The following is a 22,752-nucleotide window of genomic DNA, read 5'->3' as shown; positions in this document are numbered from 1 at the left end:
AGCTTGAGTCAAATCAGTCAAGAACTTTCAGCGATTTTGGTAACAACTTTTTTCCTTTACATATATACATAATTTTAAAATATGTATTCCATGTCTGACCAAATGTTAATTAGAGTATCATGTAAAAATCTGAAGTACATCGGTCAAGTACTTTTCAAGATTTTTGGCTACAGCATTAAACGATGTCTTGTCTTCATTCAGTGGTACAGATAAATTTAAATGTTAGAAAAGCTTTCCTGAAGGTACTTCGCTGGAATGAAGCCTTGCATAGAAATGAAATGTGGATGGTAAACGGTTCAGACAAAAAGAGAATAGAAGCTTTTGAACTGTGGTGTATGGAAAAATCCTGAAGTGTATATTTTGTTGATTTACGCAACCAGACAGAAGGAAGTGTCTTCATCTGTAAAAAAAACCACCAGCAAATGAGATCAAGTGACTAATGAAGATATACTGAATATAATTGGAGAAAAAAATAAATCTGTGGGTAAGTTCAGTTTGGCAATGGCGCCGGGAAGGCGGTGGGGGGGGGGGGGGGGGGGAGGGGAGGAAGGAGTGTTTAGGGTCAAAACTGTAGGAGCCCAAGGTTTGGCCATAGTAAGCAGGTTCAAGCGGCTGCAGGGTGTAGTAGTTATTTGGAGATGAAGAGGCCTGCACAAATTAGACTGGCATAGAGAGCTGCATCAAACCAGTTCCTGGATAGACCACAACAACATCATTACCTACTAGTTCCAAAATGTAGGCTGGTCAAACACTGGCACATGATCCACTGTAGTTCAGTATTAGCACAGTGCCACAGTAAATAGACAACTCTTGTTTTTTGACACAACTTGACACACAAGCAACCAATGAACTATTTCTTAAGAGTGTTTGCCATCTTCTTGCTGCAGTGGAGCTACACCCAGTAACACTAGCATTATGCTGAAAACATGAATAGGTGAACATATGCATGCCTCACCTGAAGATAAGCCTGTAAAGCCATGAAAAATGTTTCTTAACATTTCATTAGTGACTGGTCACAGTTTTCAGTATACTTGTATGGAAAATGTAAGGAAATGTACGTGGTGCGATAACAAAGCTTGCTGTTTTTTGGGGCACCATGAATGGAGGTGTGGTAAGCCAATTGGAGGGGGGGGGGGGGGCTGGTAGTTGGTCTCAGTTGAAGCTGTGGATTGGGGAGGGGGGTGGGGGGAGTGCATCTGCAAAAGTAGTGTGTGTGCAGTGACAGAAGGAGCAATGTGTGCTTGTTATAGAAGCCAAATTTCCTAATGGTGGTCACTTTTTGCCACACATTAGACATTGTGCTTCCCACCTAAGTCCTGTTCTTGGCTGGCTGTCAGTTCTTCCACGGTTCGCCCCCTTCAAGGCAGCAGGAAATCTGCAGAGAAGAAAAATGTGGCTACCACTGCCTTTGTGAACGCGACAAAACATTGAAACAGTAAGACAGTCATCATTGTGATCTGCTCATTGGTCAACAATAGAGATTTCAGCTGTGTTGTGTACCTAGTTCCGTGTAGTCAGCACGTACACAACTTTCCCACTAGAGCGCGCCCTGCTAAGCACAACAGCGCAGGTGCAGTGCTCGTTCGCCTCCGCACTACGAGATGGCGCTGCCTTAGAGACGGACCAAATTCTGCTTCCGCCAATCCACGTATTAATATGTAACGCAGCCAATGAGATAGCTGCTAATGTAGAACCTTTCCTCCTCGCGGATCACACTCGTGCAGTGATACATGAACGTGCGAGGTATTATAACGAGTGTACACACCTCCGATTAGTCAGTCTGCATTTGTCTGCAACAGTCTGTACGAGTTCTACATTTGTCTGTACCAGTCTATAGTCAAGGTACAGTCTGCGCCCAATAAGATTACCATATTCCTGTACATAGCCATGAAGATAAATGTATAGACACTTTTGTCAAGTATCAGAGATATATATGAGAATAAGATTAACATTCCAATACCAAAGGAACTTCAGATTGTCAATTGTAAATAGCATCCAGAACCAAGTTAAGTAATTTTTGTGCTTGTTATTATTTTAATAAATGTGTGTGAAAATTAATCCAGTTCTGTTTAAAGTTGGTCACAGTCAATCTGCTACTCTAAGCGTGCAAGTGGCATTTCTATCATCTGACCTAATGGCAGAAGATAAACACGCCACGATAAAACCACGAGACATATTGCTGACACTTGCCTACTTCGTTAGACCGACAAGTCAAATAATCTGGTGGTGAGTGTACTGAAGGTCTTACAGTACGCTCACCAAAAGCTGCCCTTTGACCTTCTCTTGTGAGGTTAAGTCCTTGTGATGACCCTGTAGTTGTGGTACAAGAACTCGGTGAACACTATTTTGCTGTTTGACAAATCTACATGCAGAGTTGTAGGAAAAGTTGTCTCAGCACTTGCTGGTGTTTCTTAATGAGGAAGCATACTGCCGTCTGTGTGGTTGTGTGAATAAACAAACTGTGTGCTAGTAGAGTGCTAATTATTCCAGAGAACTCCACAAAAGGCCCCTTCATCAAAATGTGGAAGAGCATACTCAGTGCAAACTCCAAAGGTTGTTGGGGGAACAATTTTGATGCACAATCTTCCGTGGTCAGCACACTCTACTTCTATTACACTGGAATTTTTAAAATCCGTTGTCTATGTGAATTGTCCAGTGACTTTGACATTTGAACGAGAATATGCATGCAGAAATAGCCCACACACCCATCGTGTGCTTGCAAGAGTCAACTGGACTTTAGAAATTAGTATATTGACAAGAAGGGTGGTCATTTGCCATTTATTCTTATTAAAAAGTGTAATTTTAAATGAAAAATTATGAAAAACACAAAAAGAATAAAAAATGTATAAATATCTCTTGACCGTGTCTAATGAGCTTTCAAATTGGCAAGTTCCATTGCCACATCTGTAGTTAATCTCACGAGATCACAATGACTGCCTTTGTCGACTCACAGCCAGACTTTCACTTTTTGGCATGTAGTAGACATTGTGCTATGCTCCTTCATTCCAAAATCATTAATATAGAAGTAAAATATGTATTGTCACTTTTCTGTTGTATTTCTGTCTGTGCAGTTCATTATTACATCACTTGTCATAGCCATGTTTTGCCAACTTCATCCCCTTCCTTGTTGTATCTGAGATTGTGCTCCCTAATTGAATTTGTATGTTAAAAACCTAGTCTTGTTTACTTCTTTCCTTCCTTTTACTCTCATGATAGTATTGTAAACAAACTCTTTGTATGGCTTCTCTGTTGAATGCTGATGTTCAAAAATTTCTCTTTAAAGGACACAGAATTCTGCAACTACACCTAACTACTAAAATTTGTGCAACATTTCAGGTGTCGATGAATGCGGTGGAGCCTGTGCAGACTCCAGCTTCCTCAGACGATGCAGAGGAATTACCTTTCCAACCTCCAGCCATGACAATAGATATTACTTCAAAGGTATGCATCAAATAGTTGTGGAGAGACTGAGTTGTTTGGGTAAGTTAATACATGAACAAGTGAACCGTTCAGTTATTTGAGTAGTCACCCAAAGTTATCTCTATCACTATGCCAGGAGTGTCTGATAGATACCGACTCCATAAATGAGCTGGGTGGAAGGTGCAAAAAACCCGTATCTCGATGGCCACAGAATCAGAAATGCTGTGCTATCATTATATTTTATTTGGAGCAGACACGAACACCCACCTCAGCCGGCATCTCGACGGTGTGCGTCGACTGCACGTGGTGGAGCTCATCTCGGCAAAATACGATACACTGCAATGTGCAGCAGCATCGGGTGAAAGTGTCAGATGGGAAGGTGACCACAGTTTGAGCAGCAGTGTCGGTGCCCCGGTGAGCACGAGGCTGCATCAGAAGTCCCACCCACAGTTGAGCATTAGTGTGCCGGTCAGTCTGCAGTTTACCATAGGTCAGGTGAGAGGTGCACCTACACAAAGACTGCAAACTGAGGATGTGTCAGAGATGCCCAGGAGTTGGTCGTTGACAACCTGGAGCAGAGTGTATATGACCCGGGAAATATGGGAAAAACTTGGGAATCTTTCCGTCTGGGAGAAAACCGGGAGAAACTTACGAATTTATCGGAATTCTGGGAATTTTTCATTGTTTCAGTTTTCAATTAGTTTTATGTAATTTTGACTGGTAATAACTAATACTCTAGCAAAGAATGTTACTGTATCCTGCTACTGGAGAATAATACTGCAGCAATAAAACATAAACGAGAGAAAAAAATAAAAAATAAAACTTCAGTTGCAAAGGTAATGTGCCATTTACAACAAAACCACCGTGCGTGCACAAGGATCTGCAAACAGCAAAAATATGTCGACAGCCTTAGTGCAGAGACTATGCAATACTTCTTAACAATAAACTGCTTTCTGTGAGTGTGACGTCACAACTGCTTACATTATGTTTGTTTGAGCAGTTGCCAGCGGGCTCGTGTGCGTGCGTGGTTGACTCGTGTTAGAGCAGTACCTTATCCCATTTCTGGCTACTTGAAGTGTGGCTGTTAGCTGTATCAGCAGTAGCCACAAGCAGCCAGATATTAATGAGATAAATTTTTCTGGTACACCCTAGCTGCCGGATTTGCGCAGGCGCAGAGTTGTGGTGGGGTTGGGGGAGGGGGATGGGGGGAGGGGGGGGGGGAGGCCTAGTCTCCACAACATCCCCGTTTACATTAAGCGATTTCACTGTTTCCTCTTCGTTTACAGCTCCCGTGTCAAATGAAAACAAAATGGATTTCTGTGGCTGGGAGCTATCGAGTGAATTGAAACACATTCACATAATTACGGAGGGCACAAATATATTATTAGTTTCTGTTTTCCGATTTTATTTTATTTCCATGTTTTTTTGCAGTAAAGCATTAATCACCTTGCAGAACAATGAAGTTATTTTTGTTAGTTTGCTAAAGAACTTTGGCTTTATTAATCTTTTCTGCTGAGGTAATCAATTTATTTGAAACGAAGCATTTCATTCCACAGTCTTGGCTAGTTCCAATTGCTCACTGAATTCTTCTGACATGTATCCCATCAGGGGCTGGGCCACCTTTGAAAGCAGTCATGTCATTTACCACCTCTGCTGCAATCACTGCACATATTTTTATATTGATAAGACTACCGACTAGCTGCCCAGCAGGATGAACAGCCACCAAACTGTAGCCAAGAGCAAAATAGAAAACCCTATGTCACAACATGCAGCTGAACGTAACACACTTGATTTCAATGGCATTATGTAAATACGAGGGCCGTTCAGAAAGTAACCTCCAGTTGATTTAAAAAAATACACCAAGTTAAATAAAAATATTTTAATATATACATCTTACAACTACATCTTTGCACTATTTTTCTACATAGTCTCCATAGCGATTGAGGCATTTATCGTATCTCTTCACAAGCTTTGAAATTCCTTCTGCATAAAAATCACCCGCTTGTGCCTGGAGCCAGCCTGTGACCGCATTTTTGAGTTCTTCGTCGTCATCAAACCGCTGTGACCCGAGCCATTTCTTCAAATGCATGAAGAGGTGATAATCACTTGGCGCCAGGTCTGGGCTGTAAGGTGGATGGTTGATAACGTCCCACTTGAAGGACTCAAGAAGGGCCGTTGTTCTGCGAGCAGAGTGAGGACGGGCGTTATCGTGCAAAAAAACGATACCGGAAGTCAGCATACCACGGCGTTTGTTCTGTATAGCCCGTCGTAACTTTTTTATTGTTTCACAGTACACGTCTTGATTAATGCTCGTACCACGTTCCATGAATTCAACCAACAACACCCCTTTGGCATCCCAAAACACCGTTGCCATCAGTTTTCTGGCAGAAAAATCTTGCGAGGCTTTTCTTGGTTTGGTAGACGAATTTGAATGTGCCCACATCTTTGATTGTTCTTTTGTCTCAGGGTTCACGTACTTAATCCAGGTTTCGTCACCGGTCACGATTCTGTTTAACAATGGTTCTCCTTCGTCCTCATAACGTGACAGAAAGTCTAATGCAGAGGCCATTCTTTGAGTTTTGTGGTGGTCGGTAAGAATTTTGGGCACCCATCGTGCACAGAACTTACGGTAACCCAATCTTGCTGTCACTATCTCGTACAAGGGAGTCTTAGAAATCTGTGGAAAACCAGTAGACAACTCCGACATTGAGAAACGTCGATTTTCACGAACTTTTGCATCAACTGTCTGAACGAGTTCGTCAGTCACCAATGATGGTCTACCACTCCTCTCTTCATCATGAACGTTTTCTCGTCCACTTTTAAATAAACGTACCCATTCACGGACAACTCCTTCACTCATAACTCTTGGTCCGTACACGGCACAAAGCTCACGATGAATAGCTGCTGCAGAATATCCTTTGGCTGTAAAAAACCTTATGACAGCACGCACTTCACATATGGCGGGGTTTTCTATTGCAGCACACATTTCAAACTGCCACAAAAACTAAACTAGCGCAGGTACGATGTTCACTCGACCACGGCTTGATGCCGACTGACCTGTTGAGTGCGTGAACGCACAGATGGCGTCGCTACTCCCCCCACAACCCGCACTGTGACCAATCGGAGGTTACTTTCTGAACCGCCCTCGTATTAAAGTAGTAAAGGAGTTTTGCTATTTGGGGAGCAAAATAACTGATGATGATCGGAGTAGAGAGAATATAAAATGTAGACTGGCAATGGCAAGGAAAGCGTTTCTGAAGAAGAGAAATTTGTTAACATCGAGTATAGATTTAAGTGTCAGGAAGTCTTTTCTGAAAGCATTTGTATGGAGTGTAGCCATGTATGGAAGTGAAACGTGGACAATAAATAGTTTAGACAGGAAGAGCATAGAAGCTTTCGAAATGTGGTGCTAAAGAAGAATGCTGAAGATTAGATGGGTAGGTCACATAACTAATGAGGAGGTATTGAATAGAATTGGGGAGAAGAAGAGTTTGTGGCACCACTTGACTACAAGAAGGGACCGGTTGGTAGGACATGTTCTGAGGCATCAAGGGATCACTGGAGGGCAGCGTGGAGGGTAAAAATCATAGAGGGAGACACAGATGAGTACACTAAGCAGATTCAGAAGGATGTAGGTTGCAGTAGGTACTGGGAGATGAAGCAGCTTGCACGGGATAGAGTAGCATGGAGAGCTGCATCAAACCAGTCTCAGGACTGAAGACCACAACAACATGCCATAATAAAGAACCAAACATGAGATAGTATAGTACTGGTGCTCCAAGAAAATTTACATCCCAAAAACCGTGCTGAAAAGCTTAATATCAGATGGGGCCTACTTCATTGTGAATCTGGACAAGCCAATGTGCACTTCATGACGAATTAGGAATTTTAGTATAGTTTAAGAAATTCCAATGCTCTTGGAGTATTATCTGATGTCCTGTTTCTTTTATGGCATAGTGTAAGATCTCTTAATGCATTATACATATGAACACGCGGGCTTCCAAAATCACCGCAGCTGGGCACGCACAGTAATGCCTATTTTCTGGTGCTCTCTGGCTACTGCTAAAATGAATCTATTTCTAACAGTCTCAGGAAAGTACTGTGAATGGTGGTTTGAAAAGTGTTACTTTGAAAGTAAATTTCCTTTTAGCAAGACGAATTAGGTTTGTGTGAGAATGTGGGATGAATTTCTTGAATCACAGAGCATTTGACTCTTGTTTAAAACTTAACACTTTGAGGACCAGCCACTTAGAATAGTTTCGAGCCCAGAAGACCAGGCATTTATGTCATTATTTTAAATTTACTGGCACATGTGCGTGATGTATCTCAAAGTATAACACATGCAAAAAAAAAAAAAGATCAATATTACATGTGTAAGCTTAGCTTCTCATGTTTGCATGTGTAAGCTTAGCTTCTCATGTAGCTACACTGTGTACATTATTGTAAACCAATAATGTTTTCTCTGTGTGTGTTCACGCTGCTTAACAGTGATCTTGCTATTGGCTGACTACAACATGTGTGCTATGTTCTGAATACCTGCTGTCATTGGCTGGCAAGATCATGTGGCACGAGATACGATTGGCTTACAGAAGGGCATCGCAATCTCGATTTCAACGCTATGGAAACTGATGTGTTGTGTTTGGCGGAATTCGAATTTATATTTTTGTAATATGAGAATATGCAGTGTGTGTTGCTATGCATCAAAGGTCTTTCCAAAATTACTTTTTTTTTTTTTTTTTTTTTTTCCTGCATCAAAGGTCTTTTCGAAACTTCTCTTCCTTTTTCACTAAAGTGCTGGGAAGTTCTACGCCAGTGTATAAAATGTTACCCATTCAAAGGATTGATAAGTTTTACAGTTCTGAGGGAAAATCTACGGGAAACCTACTGTCACTTAGCACGGAAAAAGTGTATTTTCGCCTGGGGAAAAAGTATATTTTTTAACCGGGATAGTCGGGAAAATTCTGGAAATTTATTTATTTATTTTTTTCTTTGTCCGTATATACACCCTGTGGAGGATGCCCTAGCTGGAAGGTGCCTGTTCACGCGCTGGCAGCATCAGGTGTAGATGCAGCCTGTAGACAGCTGCCTTGTGGAGGCATCAGCTAGTTGTAGATGGGGCCGGATAACCAACAGCGGGTCAGCGGCTGGTGTAGGATAGTTCTCAATGTAGACAATAGTCGAAGAGGGCTCTTGTTAGGCAGGAGCAGACAGTATTTACACTTGCTCTGCCAGGTTTTGTTGTAAACAGGCACTGCTTTGTGAGCTGTAGAGATAACACAGTGCTCCTTTGTACTGGGATTGTGACTTGTGTGTTATTACCTAAGCAATTTTCTGTTCAGACATGTTGAATTTTACAGGCTGCAGCCTTGGCTGTCTGCCTGTGGATTGCAAAGTCTGCTAGGGAGATGTCAGCTCAATATCTCCATTTTTCCCCACCCCCTAAAGAAAAAGAAGGCAGCTGTCCCATATTGTTTTGTTCATCCACAGTAATTGTACTCTTAGAACCATTGTGAGCGCCATGAGAGAGGGTACTCCCCAATGTATCATGTATTATGGTCACTTTCTGTTCCATTTCCTTATGGAATGTGGGAAGACAACTAATTAAATGCCTTGTCTTTGCCATCCCTAGAAGAGAGATGTCTATGACAAATGGCACCAGTTCTGTCATATGTTGCCTGAGGGACAACTCAAACAAGTAGTAAAATATAAAAAATTTTATGACTACTGTAAGCCCAATCAGAAATTTACCCAGCTGTTGGATCTTTCAGGATAGTAGCTTCAGTGACTGCATTTCACATAGTTTTAATCTACGAATGGGTAGGATTACAACATTTCAAACAGTTCAGATTCCATAGTAGTATTCTATTTATAAGCTAGTAATCCATACATACAATTTTCCTCTTTCCTGTTAAAACCCATTGTGAAGAAGGAAACAAAATAGTACAGTGTTGTGTATATGATTTTTGTTTAAAAGTATATATAGGGTGAGTCACATAAGATGTAACTCCCTTTTTATTTCATGAAAGGTTACACATATTGAAACGGGGTTTTCGGCGAATGTTAGAGTGTGGAGGGGCATGTATGTTTTTGTTTGGGTAAAAGTTTTTAGCATTAATATTGACTGGGATATTGATAAGTACTATTTTTTAATGTAAACCGTATATTTTTTATAACTGCATTTGATAGCTCTAGATAAGAAAATTACAGTGATATAGCGTCTGTTAATGTAGACGTTGAAACCTGCTGCAAAAGAATTTGAGAAATGCCCTAAAATGTGAGAGCATGGTGGCCTGAAATGGCATTTGCGGTGCGAACATTGCCAAGTAGGTGAATCAGACCAGGCTGCGTAGTTGTGTAGCGCTAAGAGAATAAAGCTTTATTTTCTCTTGAGCCAACTTATGACGTAGATGCAGGTTAACCTATGAATACTGTATATGGAAATACGACATGGGCTAGAATCTATTGAATCACAAAGGGCTTAAGAAGGCTATTTCTCATTTGTGTACCCTCCCAGATTTAGGTGAGCTGAAACAAGGAAGTCAGCTGGTTATTCTTCAAAAAATAAAGAGGTCTCCTATGCTACAAAAAGCAACTACTGTAAAAAATATCCAGATGTTAGGAGGAAGATCTGACATATCTTTTTCCTGTAGTGGCTGTGTGCTCCTTAGAGGTAAAATACATGCTGGCGGGCAACTGTTTCTACCTGCACTGCTCTAAATTATGTCATTTGGGGTACATTCTTTGAACTAAATATTTTATTAAACATTCAATGGTGTCCACCTGTCCTGAAAATAAGTATTTTTCTGAATGGAATGTTATTCCTTGCAGAATGTAAGCACGTCACAACAGTGTTACAAGCTACGTTCAATACACACTGTTATTTGACATTGCAACGCAATTCATACACATACAAATGAAATAAACAATTTACTAACAATGATTTGGTAACCACCCAAATCACATAACATAAACTTTGTTTTCCAAAATAATGTCTTTATCCTTTATTTAAGCATATGTTCAAACTGTTTACCATGGACTGAAAGGCACATTTGCAATCACTGTTCGAGAGAATGACGAATAGATGGAATTACAGTGGATGAGATGGTAGAGCATGCACTGGCGATTTGATGATACGTATCGTGTGGCATATTTAGGGGCTTCATCATAGACTGTATCCTTGAGTGCTCCCCAAAGAAAGAAATCAGGAGTAGTCAAATCGAGGGACCTTGCAGGCCATTGGCTAACAGAATTTTGTCCTGCCTAATGTCCAGAAATGTTCATATTCAGTATTTGCATTGCAACAGGCCTGAGTGTGCTGGACAACCATCATGTTGTAGCCGCATACACTGTCGAATATACAGTGGTACCTCCTGTAGAAGAACCAGCAAAATGTTCATCAGAAACTGTGCATACAAATGTCCATTGAGAATGCCTGAGATGAAATAAGAGCCCACAATGTAATTTCTTATGATGCTTCACCATTCAATTATGTTTCTCGGCCATTGATGTTGCTTTGATGAAGCCAGTGTGGATTTTCGGCTGTCCAGTAGTGCATGTTGTGCAAATTTATATTAGCGTGGTTAGGAAACATTGCTTCATCAGTAAAGAGCACACAATGGATAAACATAGGGTCTTCTCCCAGTTGCTGTAGGGCAAACTGACAAAATACTGTACGTTGTTGGAAGTCATGGTCATCAAGTAAGTGTTGTAGTGATGGATGATAGGGATGGAATGTCTGTCAATGTGGATTCCACATTCCTTGGAAATATGTCTTGTACCACTGTGTAAATTCATTAGCATCATAACCAGAACAGCTTCTTCGTGTTCTGTTTCAGTTGCATTCTTCTTTCTTGTCCTCTTTTTGATGTTCAAGCAACCTGTCCGCAATAGCATCTTAATAATTCGTGCAATTACCTAGCACGTCGGATATTGGTGATCTGGATAGATAGCCCTGTTTTTACAGCTTGTCTTTTACATTCACCATATAAAGGTAGTATATCCAGCTTCTCCTCATTGGTGTACATGTCTGAACGCAACATATGTTGAAGCAGAAATGAGCAGCCTGCAGTGCAGCCAAGTAAACAGGCAGATGTGTTGACATTCTGACACACGGTAACGTCAGGTCCCTGGTTGGCAGTGTTTTACACTGTTAATGTTGTTTATGGCCACCATGCTCACACACTCAGCGTCAACATTAACAAACTCTATATCTTCTCAAGAGCTATCAAATGCAGTTATAAAAAGTATATGGTTCCATCTAAAATTCATACTTGCTTCAATATGTCTATTCATACCAGCACTAAAAACATCAGCCTAACACAAAGAAAAAAATTTTTTTTTAATTTTTAAAAAAGTAAGCCTCGATGCTTTAACCTTTACCAATACACACATTTCGATATATGTGACCATTCACATTACATGACTCATAAGGAAAAAGAATATACAGCGTGTCCTAGGAGAAACGGTCAATCATTTGAAGCAAATTAGTCTGGTAAACATGGGCTCTGCACGTTTTTCAATAGAAGAGATGTGTTTTACAGTAATGAAAATGAAAAAGTGCTCATAGCTGTTAAGGTATGCAATTCAGAGCCCACGGCTAGGACACTTTTTTGGTTTGAATGCTTGTGTCATATCCCTGAATCTTGACCATTCCCCTTGGAATCCTCTGTATTTGGGAGAAACAACCTGTTCTGTGGTGTAAATGCCCTGATATTGTAATTAAAAGAAACTGCAAAAAAAGAAATGAAATCACACATTTTCACAGCACAGAATTTTTTAAATCACATTCGGTTTTGACAGGGAACTTGTACATTGTTTTTTTAAACAGTATAGTAGCCTAGGTCCATGTTAATGTTCATGAAAGTATTGTGGAAAAATTTGAAGTGAATCAGTTGAGAGCTTTTCGAGATTTTTGCTGGCAGTACTTCCCCTTTATTTTTATAGAGTTTGTGTGTGTGTGTGTGTGTGTGTTGTGTGTGTGTGTGTGTGTGTGTGTGTGTTTTGATATTTCTGGTAACAACGTTAAACATTGTATTGTCTTTATACAGTAATATAGATATCCAATACGGGTGTTTGATTACAGAACTGCAAATTTCAATCTGGATTTGTCAAGTCAACTATTTTGCAATCTGTAAATGCGCTAGTTAATTAATAGTAATTAAGAATAATTCTGATGAGATTAGTTACATGAGTCGAGGTATTTTGACCTTAGACTTGGTCTGAGATACCTTAGTTGCTTCAAAAAGCTTTCTAAAATTATCAAAAAAGAAAAAAAAAATATGTCATCCCTGTGAAAAGCGATGATTCTGACCTGAAATAGATGTTAGTAATAGTGGACGTAACACCTAACTAGGGGACCAAAATTAAAAACGTGGATCACATGAGCCGGCTGGGGTGGCCGAGTGGTTCTAGGCGCTACAGGCCGGAACTGCATGACCGCTACGGTCGCAGGTTTGAACCCTGCCCGGGCATGGATGTGTGTGATGTCCTTAGGTTAGTTAGGTTTAAGTAGTTCCAAGTTCTAGGGGACTGATGGCCTCATAAGTTAAGTCCCATAGTGCTCGGAGCCATTTGAACCAATTTTGTGGATCACATTAAAACTCTTGATAGAGTAAATATAAATGAAAAATCTCGTATGAAGAAAGACTGGTGATTATAAGCAGTTTTATGTTGTAGTTCAAAGTTGAATTACATCAGAACAAATGTTTACCCTATGGAGATTGAAGTTGTAGTGGGCAAAGAGCGTTCAGCACGAAGCAGTTGATTACACCTTCATAAAGTATCTGCAGTCAGTCTCAGTGTGGAGCATTCGACAGAATCGTGTTTCAGGATAACCTGGAGCTGACTGTGAGCAAGACGTGCCTGGAGGTGTTCAGCAACCTGGGGAAGGCGTTCCAGTCGGCAGTGTCAGGCCAGCTGCCACCACGCCAGGAGCAGACGCCGCCCTTCATGGTGCGCAACGACACGGGGCTGACCGTCACGCTCATGTTGGAGGACGGCCCATTCCAGGTGCGTAATGCTATTGTACACATGTTGTTGTTGTTGCTGCTGCTGCTGCTGCTGCTGCTGCTGCTGCTGCTGCTGCTGTTGTTGCCATCAGAATGAAGGCTGGTTTGATACACCTCTCCACACTAGCCTGTTCTGTGCAAACCTCTTCATCTCTACCTCACTGCTGCAACCTGTATAACATTGAGCCTTCTCATTGTATTCGAGACTTCGTCTTCCTCTACAAATTTTGCACTAAATTTCCTCCCTTCACCAAACAAACTATTTCTTGATCCATCAAGACTATTCTATCAGTTGATCCCTTCTTTTAATTAAGTTGCGCCAGAAATTTCTTTTATGTCCCATTTGAAGCAGTAACTTATCATTAGTTATTTAAATTAATAATCTAATTTCCAGCATTCTTCTGTCGCACCGCATTTGAAAACTTTCTATTCTTTTCTTGTCTAAAGTGTTCATCATCCATTTCAGATCAGGCGTGATTGTGACCATCACAGATTTTTTTTTTTTTTTTGGTCGTCAGTCTACTGACTGGTTTGATGCGGCCCGTCACAAATTCCTTTCCTGTGCTAACCTCTTCATCTCAGAGTAGCACTTGCAACCTACGTCCTCAATTATTTGCTTGACGTATTCCAATCTCTGTCTTCCTCTACAGTTTTTGCCCTCTACAGCTCCCTCTAGTACCATGGAAGTCCTTCCCTCATGTCTTAGCAGATGTCCTATCATCCTGTCCCTTCTCCTTATCAGTGTTTTCCACATATTCCCTTCCTCTCCAATTCTGCGTAGAACCTCCTCATTCCTTACCTTATCAGTCCACCTAATTTTCAACATTAGTCTATAGCACCACATATCAAATGCTTCAATTCTCTTCTGTTCCGGTTTTCCCACAGTCCATGTTTCACTACCATACAATGTTGTACTCCAGACGTACATCCTCAGAAATTTCTTCCTCAAATTAAGGCCGGTATTTGATATTAGTGGACTTCTCTTGGCCAGAAATGTCTTTTTTGCCATAGCTAGTCTGCTTTAGATGTCCTCCTTGCTCCGTCCGTCATTGGTTATTTTACTGCCTAGGTAGCAGAATTCCTTAACTTCATTGACTTCGTGACCATCAATCCTGATGTTAAGTTTCTCGCAGTTCTCATTTCTACTACTTCTCACTACCTTCGTCATTCTCCGATTTACTCTCAAGCCATACTGTGTACTCATTAGACTGTTTGTTCCGTTCAGCAGATCATTTAATTCTTCTTCACTTTCACTCAGGATAGCAATGTCATCAGCGAATCTTATCACTGATATCCTTTCACCTTGTATTTTAATTCCACTCCTGAACCTTTCTTTTATTTCCATCATTGCTTCCTCGATGTACAAATTGAAGAGTAGGGGCAAGGCTACAGCCTTGTCTTACACCCTTCTTGATACGAGCACTTCGTTCTTGATCGTCCACTCTTATTATTCCCTCTTGGTTGTTGTACATATTGTATATGACCCGTCTCTCCCTATAGCTTACCCCTATTTTTTTCAAAATCTCGAACAGCTTGCACCATTTTATATTGTCGAACGCTTTTTCCAGGTCGACAAATCCTATGAAAGTGTCTTGATTTTCCTTTAGCCTTGCTTCCATTATTAGCCGTAACGTCAGAATTGCCTCTCTCGTCCCGTTACTTTTCCTAAAGCCAAACTGATTGTCACCTAGCGCATTCTCAATTTTCTTTTCCATTCTTCTGTATATTATTCTTGTAAGCAGCTTCGATGCATGAGCTGTTAAGCTGATTGTGCGATAATTCTCGCACTTGTCAGCTCTTGCCGTCTTCGGAATTGTGTGGATGATGCTTTTCCGAAAGCCAGATGGTATACCGCCAGACTCATATATTCTACACACCAACGTGAATAGTCGTTTTGTTGCAACTTCCCCCAATGATTTTGGAAATTCTGATGGACTGTTATCTATCCCTTCTGCCCTATTTGACAGTAAGTCCTACAAAGCTCTTTTAAATTCCGATTCTAATACTGGATCCCCTATCTCTTCTAAATCGACTCCTGTTTCTTCTTCTATCACATCAGACAAATCTTCACTCTCATAGAGGCTTTCAATGTATTCTTTCCACCTACCTGCTCTCTCCTTCTGCATTTAACAGTGGAATTCCCGTTGCACTCTTAATGTTACCACCGTTGCTTTTAATGTCACCAAAGGTTGTTTTGGCTTTCCTGTATGCTGAGTCTGTCCTTCCGACAATCATATCTTTTTCGATGTCTTCACATTTTTCCTGCAGCCATTCCGTCTTAGCTTCCCTGCACTTCCTATTTATTTCATTCCTCAGTGACTTGTATTTCTGTATTCCTGATTTTCCCGGAACATGTTTGTACTTCCTCCTTTCATCAATCAACTGAAGTATTTCTTGTATTACCCATCGTTTCTTCGCAGCTACCTTCTTTGTACCTATGTTTTCCTTCCCAACTTCTGTGATGGTCATTTTTAGAGATGTCCATTCCTCTTCAACTGTACTACCTACTGCGCTATTCCTTATTGCTGTATCTGTAGCGTTAGAGAACTTCAAACGTATCTCATCATTCCTTAGTACTTCCATATCCCACTTCTTTGCGTATTGATTCTTCCTGACTAATGTCTTGAACTTCAGCCTACTCTTCATCACTACTATATTGTGATCTGAGTCTATATCTGCTCCTGGGTACGCCTTACAATCCAGTATCTGATTTCGGAATCTCTGTCTGACCATGATGTAATCTAATTGAAATCTTCCCGTATCTCCCGGCATTTTCCAAGTATACCTTCTCCTCTTGTGATTCTTGAACATGGTATACGCTATCAGATATCAACTGAAAAAACAAATTGGTCCAGCCTCTCATATTCAGTGTATTAAAATTCCCAGTTTATGTTTCTGAGGTTTATATCTCAGTCATTTGGTGGATTTACATCAAACTAATAAGGTGTGGCTCTGTCGTATATTCCTCTTATTGGATAATCTGTAACACTGTGTTTCAGTAACCTCAGGCTCTTTTTCAGGTAGTATCTGCATTACAGCTGGATTCTAACTTTACATCGTCATTATCAGTGCACACGTGCGTGCAAGTGCGTGTGTGCTATACAGAGTGAATCGTCTGAAACTTGCACTGCAAATATTGTGGAAGTGAGAGATGCTATTGATGTGTGGTTTTCACTGGATTTGTGGTCTGGGTCTCATATTGTTAGCTAATAAACAGATTGTAATAATACTTAGAAAGTGTATTTCTTTTTGCAAACAAACTTTTTTAAATGGAACAATGCTTATTGACAGTAACAGACTAAAAATAGGGTAAATTAGAGTATCAGTTGCATTTGTTGCAGGTCGGAAAGTAGATTCGTGAATTACAGAAGTATATAATACAGAGAGTACATCCAGCCTTTAAAGAAAAATACGTACAGTATCTATAGCAAACCGACCGAGAAGAGATACCGACCTAGTCGATGAACGTGAGAGAGACTTAGACGAAGAAATACGTACGGAGCTTGTCGGTGCATTGGTACTGTCAGTGCACTGCACAGACTGACCGCAGGTCTGGAAATGAGCTTACGTTACGGCTGTGATTGTGATCCTCGTGTGCATCACTGTCACGTGCGTTCGAATTCCATTCACGTCTTTGCCGATCGTGTCTAGTGTCGGAGTAGTGATGTCTAGAACGTGTTGCAACTGAGATGGCTGCTGATACGTATGCCAGTCTTCTGATAAACTGTAGCTGTCTGGTCATGACAGGAACCACTTCATAGTGTGGCTCCGAAGCTCGAACTCCCTGTTTTATCGTGTAGAGGATGACTGTAGTATTGCTTGTACTGTGTCAGGCAAATAGCAGGCACAACCCCATAGAGCTTTAAGCAGGTCATCCTGTTGTTGTTGTCGTCATCTTCAGTGCTGAGACTGGTTTGATGCAGCTTTCCATGCTATTTTATCCTGTGCAAGCTTCTTCATCTCCCAGTACCTGCTGCAACCTACATCCTTCTGAGTCTGCTTAGTGTATTCATCTCTCGGCCTCCCTCTACGATTTTTACCCACCACGCTGCCCTCCAATGCTAAATTGGTGATCCCTTGATGCCTCAGAACATGCTCTACCAACCGATCCCTTCTTCTAGTCAAGTTGTGCCACAAACTTCTCCCCAATCCTATTCAATACCTCCTCATTAGTTATGTGATCTACCCATCTAATCTTCAGCATTCTTCTGTAGCACCACATTTCAAAAGCTCCTATTCTCTTCTTGTCTAAACTATTTGTCGTCCATGTTTCACTTCCATACGTGGCTACACTCCGTACAAATACTTTCAGAAACGACTTCCTGACACTTAAATCTATACTCGATGTTAACAAATTTCTCTTCTCCAGAAATGTTTTCCTTGCCATTGCCAGTCTACATTTTATATCCTCTCTACTTCGACCATCATCAGTTATTTTACTCCCCAAATAGCAAAACTCCTTTACTACTTTAAGTGTCTCATTTCCTAATCTAATTCCCTCATCACCACCCGACTAAAATCGACTACATTCCATTACCCTCGTTTTGCATTTGTTGATGTTCATCTTATATCCTCCTTGCAAGACACTGTCCATTCCGTTCAATCGTGAAGATGTGCAAAATGGTCTCCCCCACAAGAAAAAGCCTCTCATTCCACCAAACTGTTACTCTGAACAGAGTTTGAATGCAAGGGCTAAAATCTATCTTTTTCAACTGACCCTGGCCCTTCATCTTCTAGATAGCTAAAAATTACATGGAGCTCCTCCTCTAGTAATTCTCTACCTCAGGAATACATTTGTCACTTCAGAACATCAGAGAAAATTACTTGTCACGGTGAAGATTGCCTATCAAATGTGTCAGCTCTTTATTTATGCGTGCTCTCTCCACGTGACTGTTGTCATCTGGTTTGTCATCTCTCTTATAGCCTGAATCTTTATTTGTGTTTTAAATTACTCAGATGCATCATATCAGTTTTTATCAGGCTGAATGAAATAGTCATCGGGACCTCTCACGTGTGCCGGAGAAGTCTCTCATTTACACTTTCTTGTTGAAGTTAATGGTGGTTATTCTCAAAATAGTATATTAACATAAGTGGTCTGAGAACAGTGTATACAAGTTGTAGATTAGCTGTTGCTCCAGTTAGTTTTTTATTCTGAGTGTGAGACAGATAAAAAAAAAAATTGTCAGCACCCCTCACAGAGGTTTTATTTCAGGTGGTGGGGCAGCCCGGCCCCGACGGCTACCGACAGGCGATGCTCGAGTCGGGGGCAGTCGCGTGCCTCTGCCTACAGAGTGGGGAAGAGCCGACCACCCTCAGCGGGAAGCTCTGCCTGGTGCCCGTCGGCTCTGCGGCAGCGACGCCTGACCGCCAAGGCGGCGCGCCCTCTGCTCGCGACAGGATGCTCACTGTCAAAGTCAGGGTGAGTCTCTGAACCTGTAGGGGTCAATTTCCATGTCTAACAAAAATTTCAACTCAGTGTAATGAGTGGATAAATGTAACGTAATGCTTATAACAATGTAAGTGAACCAGATAGTATATGATTACGAGATTAGTGCCAAACTTCTGGAGCGTGCCACATCGTGAAAGGTTTTTGGAGTAATCTGATGAATTATAGGCCAGTATCACTGATGTCGATTTGCAGTAGGATCTTGTAACCTATACTGTGTTCGAACACTATGAATTACCTTGAAGAAAACACACTATTGACACATAGCGAGGGAATCTCAAATTAATTCCATATTTTTAGAAGGGTTTGCCACTATTCTTCAGAAGCTGGTTTTAACTGAACTGTGTACCTATGGAGTATCATCTCAGTTGTGCAGCATGATTTCCGATTTCCTTTCAGAGAGGTCACAGTTTGTAGTAACTGATGGAAAGTCGTAGATAAAACAGAAGTGATGGCAGGTGTTCCCCAGGTAAGTGTTACAGGCCTCTGCTGTTCCTAAGCCGTATAAACAATTTAGAAGACAATCTGAGCAGCCCTGTTAGATTGTTTGCAGACGGTGTTGTTGTTTATCGCCTAATAAAGTCATTAGAAGATCAAAACCAAATGCAAAATAACTTATTCGCAATATCTGTGTGGTGTTGAAAGAGGCAATTGAATCTAAATAATGAAAGTGTGAGGTCATCCGCACGAGTACTAAAATGAATCCATTAAAGTTCGGTTGCACGGTAAATCACACAAATCTGAAGACTGTCAATTGAATTAAATACCTATTAATTAGAATTACGAACAACTTAAATTGGAATAATCACACAGGATAATTTTGTAGGGAAGACAAAACAAAGACTGCATATTATTTGCAGAACACTTGGAAGATGCAACAGGTGTACTAAAGAGACTGCCTACACCACAGTTGTCCATCCTCTGCTAGAAAACTGTTGTGCCCTATGGGATCTGCATCAGATAGGATAGATGGAGGACAGAAAAATAGTAAGAAGAATGGCTGCTTGTTTTGTATTGTCGTGTATGCCAAATAGCGGAGACAGTGTCAGTGATATGATAATGGAGTTGTGGTGGCAATCGTTAAAACAAAGGCGTTTTTTAATGGAGTGAAATTTGAATCGCCAACTTTCTTCTCTGAATATGAAAATATTTTATTGAAGCACACCTACATGGGGAGAAATGATGATAATAACAAAATAAGAGAAGTCAGAGCTCTTGCACAGATATTGGAATCTTCATTTTTCACACTTGCTGTGTGAAATTCTAACGGTGGAGAATTAGAGTGAAACTGGTTCACTGGAATCCTCTGCTGAGCACTTAAGTGTAAACAGCACACTAGTTATGTAGATGTAGATGTATTAGTAAAAAGTGATCTAAGTGGGATGATCACTTATAATGAGTATTACAGAGAGTGAAAGGAAGATGTAGATTTGTTGGAAGCACTCTGGGAAAGTGTGATACGTCTATAAAGGAAATTGCGTGTGAACCAGTAGATGACGAATTCTGGAATGTTGTTCCAGTGCTTGGAGTCCTTATCAAGCAGGGATGGGAACGGACATCAAAGAAATTTGTAGATGCCCTACAAGGAACCTAACAGATTGACACATTCTGTAAGAAAGTGTAACAAATTCTGGGGGGAGTTAAATGGAAACCCTCTGAGGTATGACAATATTGTTTTTGTGTAACTCTCTTTTTGGCAGATTTAGAGTACTTGTGTTTGAAGAGGCCTATGCTACCATTATGCTCTCCCCGTCATGCATTTTGTGTAGTGATACTGAGAATAAGATGAGAGAGATTGGGGCATGTGCAGAGGGATGTAGGCAGTCTTTCTCTCTCACCCAGTATATGAATGGAATAGGACAGAAAGGCTATAATATTGATACAGCGTGTCCTTTGCTGTGCAATGTGCAATGCATTGCTGAGTATACATGTAGCTGCAGAGGTGGATAGACCATAAGGTGGAGTATGACAACAGCAACTGACAAAATTGTACCAGTGTGCTACAATGAAGCAGGCTATAGCCATTTGACTTACAAGGATAGTAACCGTAACTAAACTGAATATACCGCATTTACTCGAATCTAAGCTGCACTTTTTTTCCGGTTTTTGTAAACCAAAAAACCGCCTGTGGCTTAGAATCGAGTGCAAAGTAAGTGGAAGTTCTGAAAAATGTTGGTAGGTGCCGCCACAACTAACTTCTGCCGTCGAATATATGTAGCACTACACAGCCATGCTTTGCAGGCACAAAGATAAATACTGGCACCAAAACCTCTGCGTCAGTAAATAAATAAAAAAAAAAAAAAAAAAAGGTGGAAGAAGAGCTTTTTTTCTTCACCCCGAGTTTCAACCACTACGTTTTCATACATTATCCAATGAAGTAAATACAAATTCCGTATTGTTCATCTTTGAAAGTAGTGGCATTTTGATGTACTATGAAAAACCGACTGGCAAGACCGTTTGGGATGTTTGTCAATATGGCCAACTCTACCTTCTGAATTTTTTCCTACCTGTGGGAAGACGCGGTTGTTAAGAGGAACTTTTATGAATTGTGAATCACATGCAATATTCTCTTCACCATAAAAATAATACGAATATAAACATTTTGCCATGTATTCTTTCGTGTTTGCTGCTATCTCATTTAAATCGTGTCTACCTAATAAACTACGAAACTAGAGTGAGACAACAGTAAACGCGAAACAATATACATATCATGTCATGTTTATATTCGTATTATTCTTATGCCTAAAAGTGATACAGTCAGAAATGAAGCAGGGCAGCTGACTAGATTTTTAAATCTAAGATGACTAATTTCTGTGCAGAATGTAATGTACTAAAGAGGCGTCTGCAAAGATTTTCGCCAAACTCTCGTTCAGAACATATTCTATCATACACAGTCTATTATTTGGTTCTTGTTGATCATTATCAAAGAAAGCAGCAGTGTAAGTAACAACAAATAGCAGTCTCTTGCCATTGTTTCGCCAATGAGACGATTTATCTCTCTCTCTCTCTCTCTCTCTCTCTCTCTCTCTCTCTCTCTCTCTCTCTCTCTCTCTCTCGTTCTCTCTCTATCTATCTCCTTTTTTTAATTTATTTTTTATTTATTTATTTATTTTTTTTAATTGTAAGCGCGGTAGCGTGCACAAAAGCATGCTATGCCGCGAGCGGTGACAGGCCGTAAACACTCATTATCTGAATGTGACATACAATGCATGACACAGTACAGTAATGCATTTTGAGATTAGAGTGACGAAAACACCTATAACAAAGAGAACAGCACTTATCAGATGAAAGAAAAAAAGCAATCAATTCAAACCAGATGAAGCACGTGAAAAAGGGAGGGTACCCGTATAAATACGGATGGAGCGCCTGACACATAGCAATGGCTATCTCGTAAAGCTGAACTGCTAAGCTTACGACTCGAACCAAACTACTATAGCTGTATCGTCATTCATTCGACCTAAATTGTGTCTCATATTTGAATGGACCAACTTTGTTTTGATTTGGAGGTGTGGCCTAAAAAACTTGTCTCTCCCCTTGAATTTCGAGTCCCAAATTTCAGGTGCGGCTTAGATTCGGGAAAATTTTTTTGCCTCTATTTCGAGTCTCATTTTTCAGGTGCAGCTTAGATTTGAGTGCGGCTTAGATTCGAGTAAATACGGTATTAATTTTACTTATATATACTGAGCTGTTTAAATCTATTGAAATTTATAATCAATAACTTAACAATATGAGGAATAAAATAAAATGGAGGAGGGGGGGGGGGCGGTGGTAGCAGCAGAAATCAAATCAGTCAATGAATTGGCAGTCAGTGTGCTTGACCACTGGACTCGTACATGAACCACTCTCTCATATTCTACATGTAAATCTTCAGGAAGCTCG

At 40.6% G+C, this 22,752-nt stretch overlaps 1 protein-coding gene across 1 annotated transcript in view; it reads left to right on the top strand.

Annotated features, from left to right (window-relative positions):
- The window catches only part of LOC124552247 (vacuolar protein sorting-associated protein 13-like), a 494,948-nt gene that overhangs the window by 272,706 nt on the left and 199,490 nt on the right, over nucleotides 1-22,752 (top strand). The window contains exons 35-37 of the mRNA XM_047126529.1: nucleotides 3,337-3,441; nucleotides 13,249-13,428; nucleotides 18,640-18,846. Of these exons, the coding sequence (XP_046982485.1) occupies nucleotides 3,337-3,441; nucleotides 13,249-13,428; nucleotides 18,640-18,846 (492 nt within the window). The remainder of the gene's footprint in view (nucleotides 1-3,336; nucleotides 3,442-13,248; nucleotides 13,429-18,639; nucleotides 18,847-22,752) is intronic.

This window comes from Schistocerca americana, chromosome 10 (genome assembly GCF_021461395.2).
Source record: "Schistocerca americana isolate TAMUIC-IGC-003095 chromosome 10, iqSchAmer2.1, whole genome shotgun sequence".
Taxonomy (NCBI): domain Eukaryota; kingdom Metazoa; phylum Arthropoda; class Insecta; order Orthoptera; family Acrididae; genus Schistocerca; species Schistocerca americana.
This window is presented reverse-complemented; position numbering and strand designations above follow the sequence as displayed.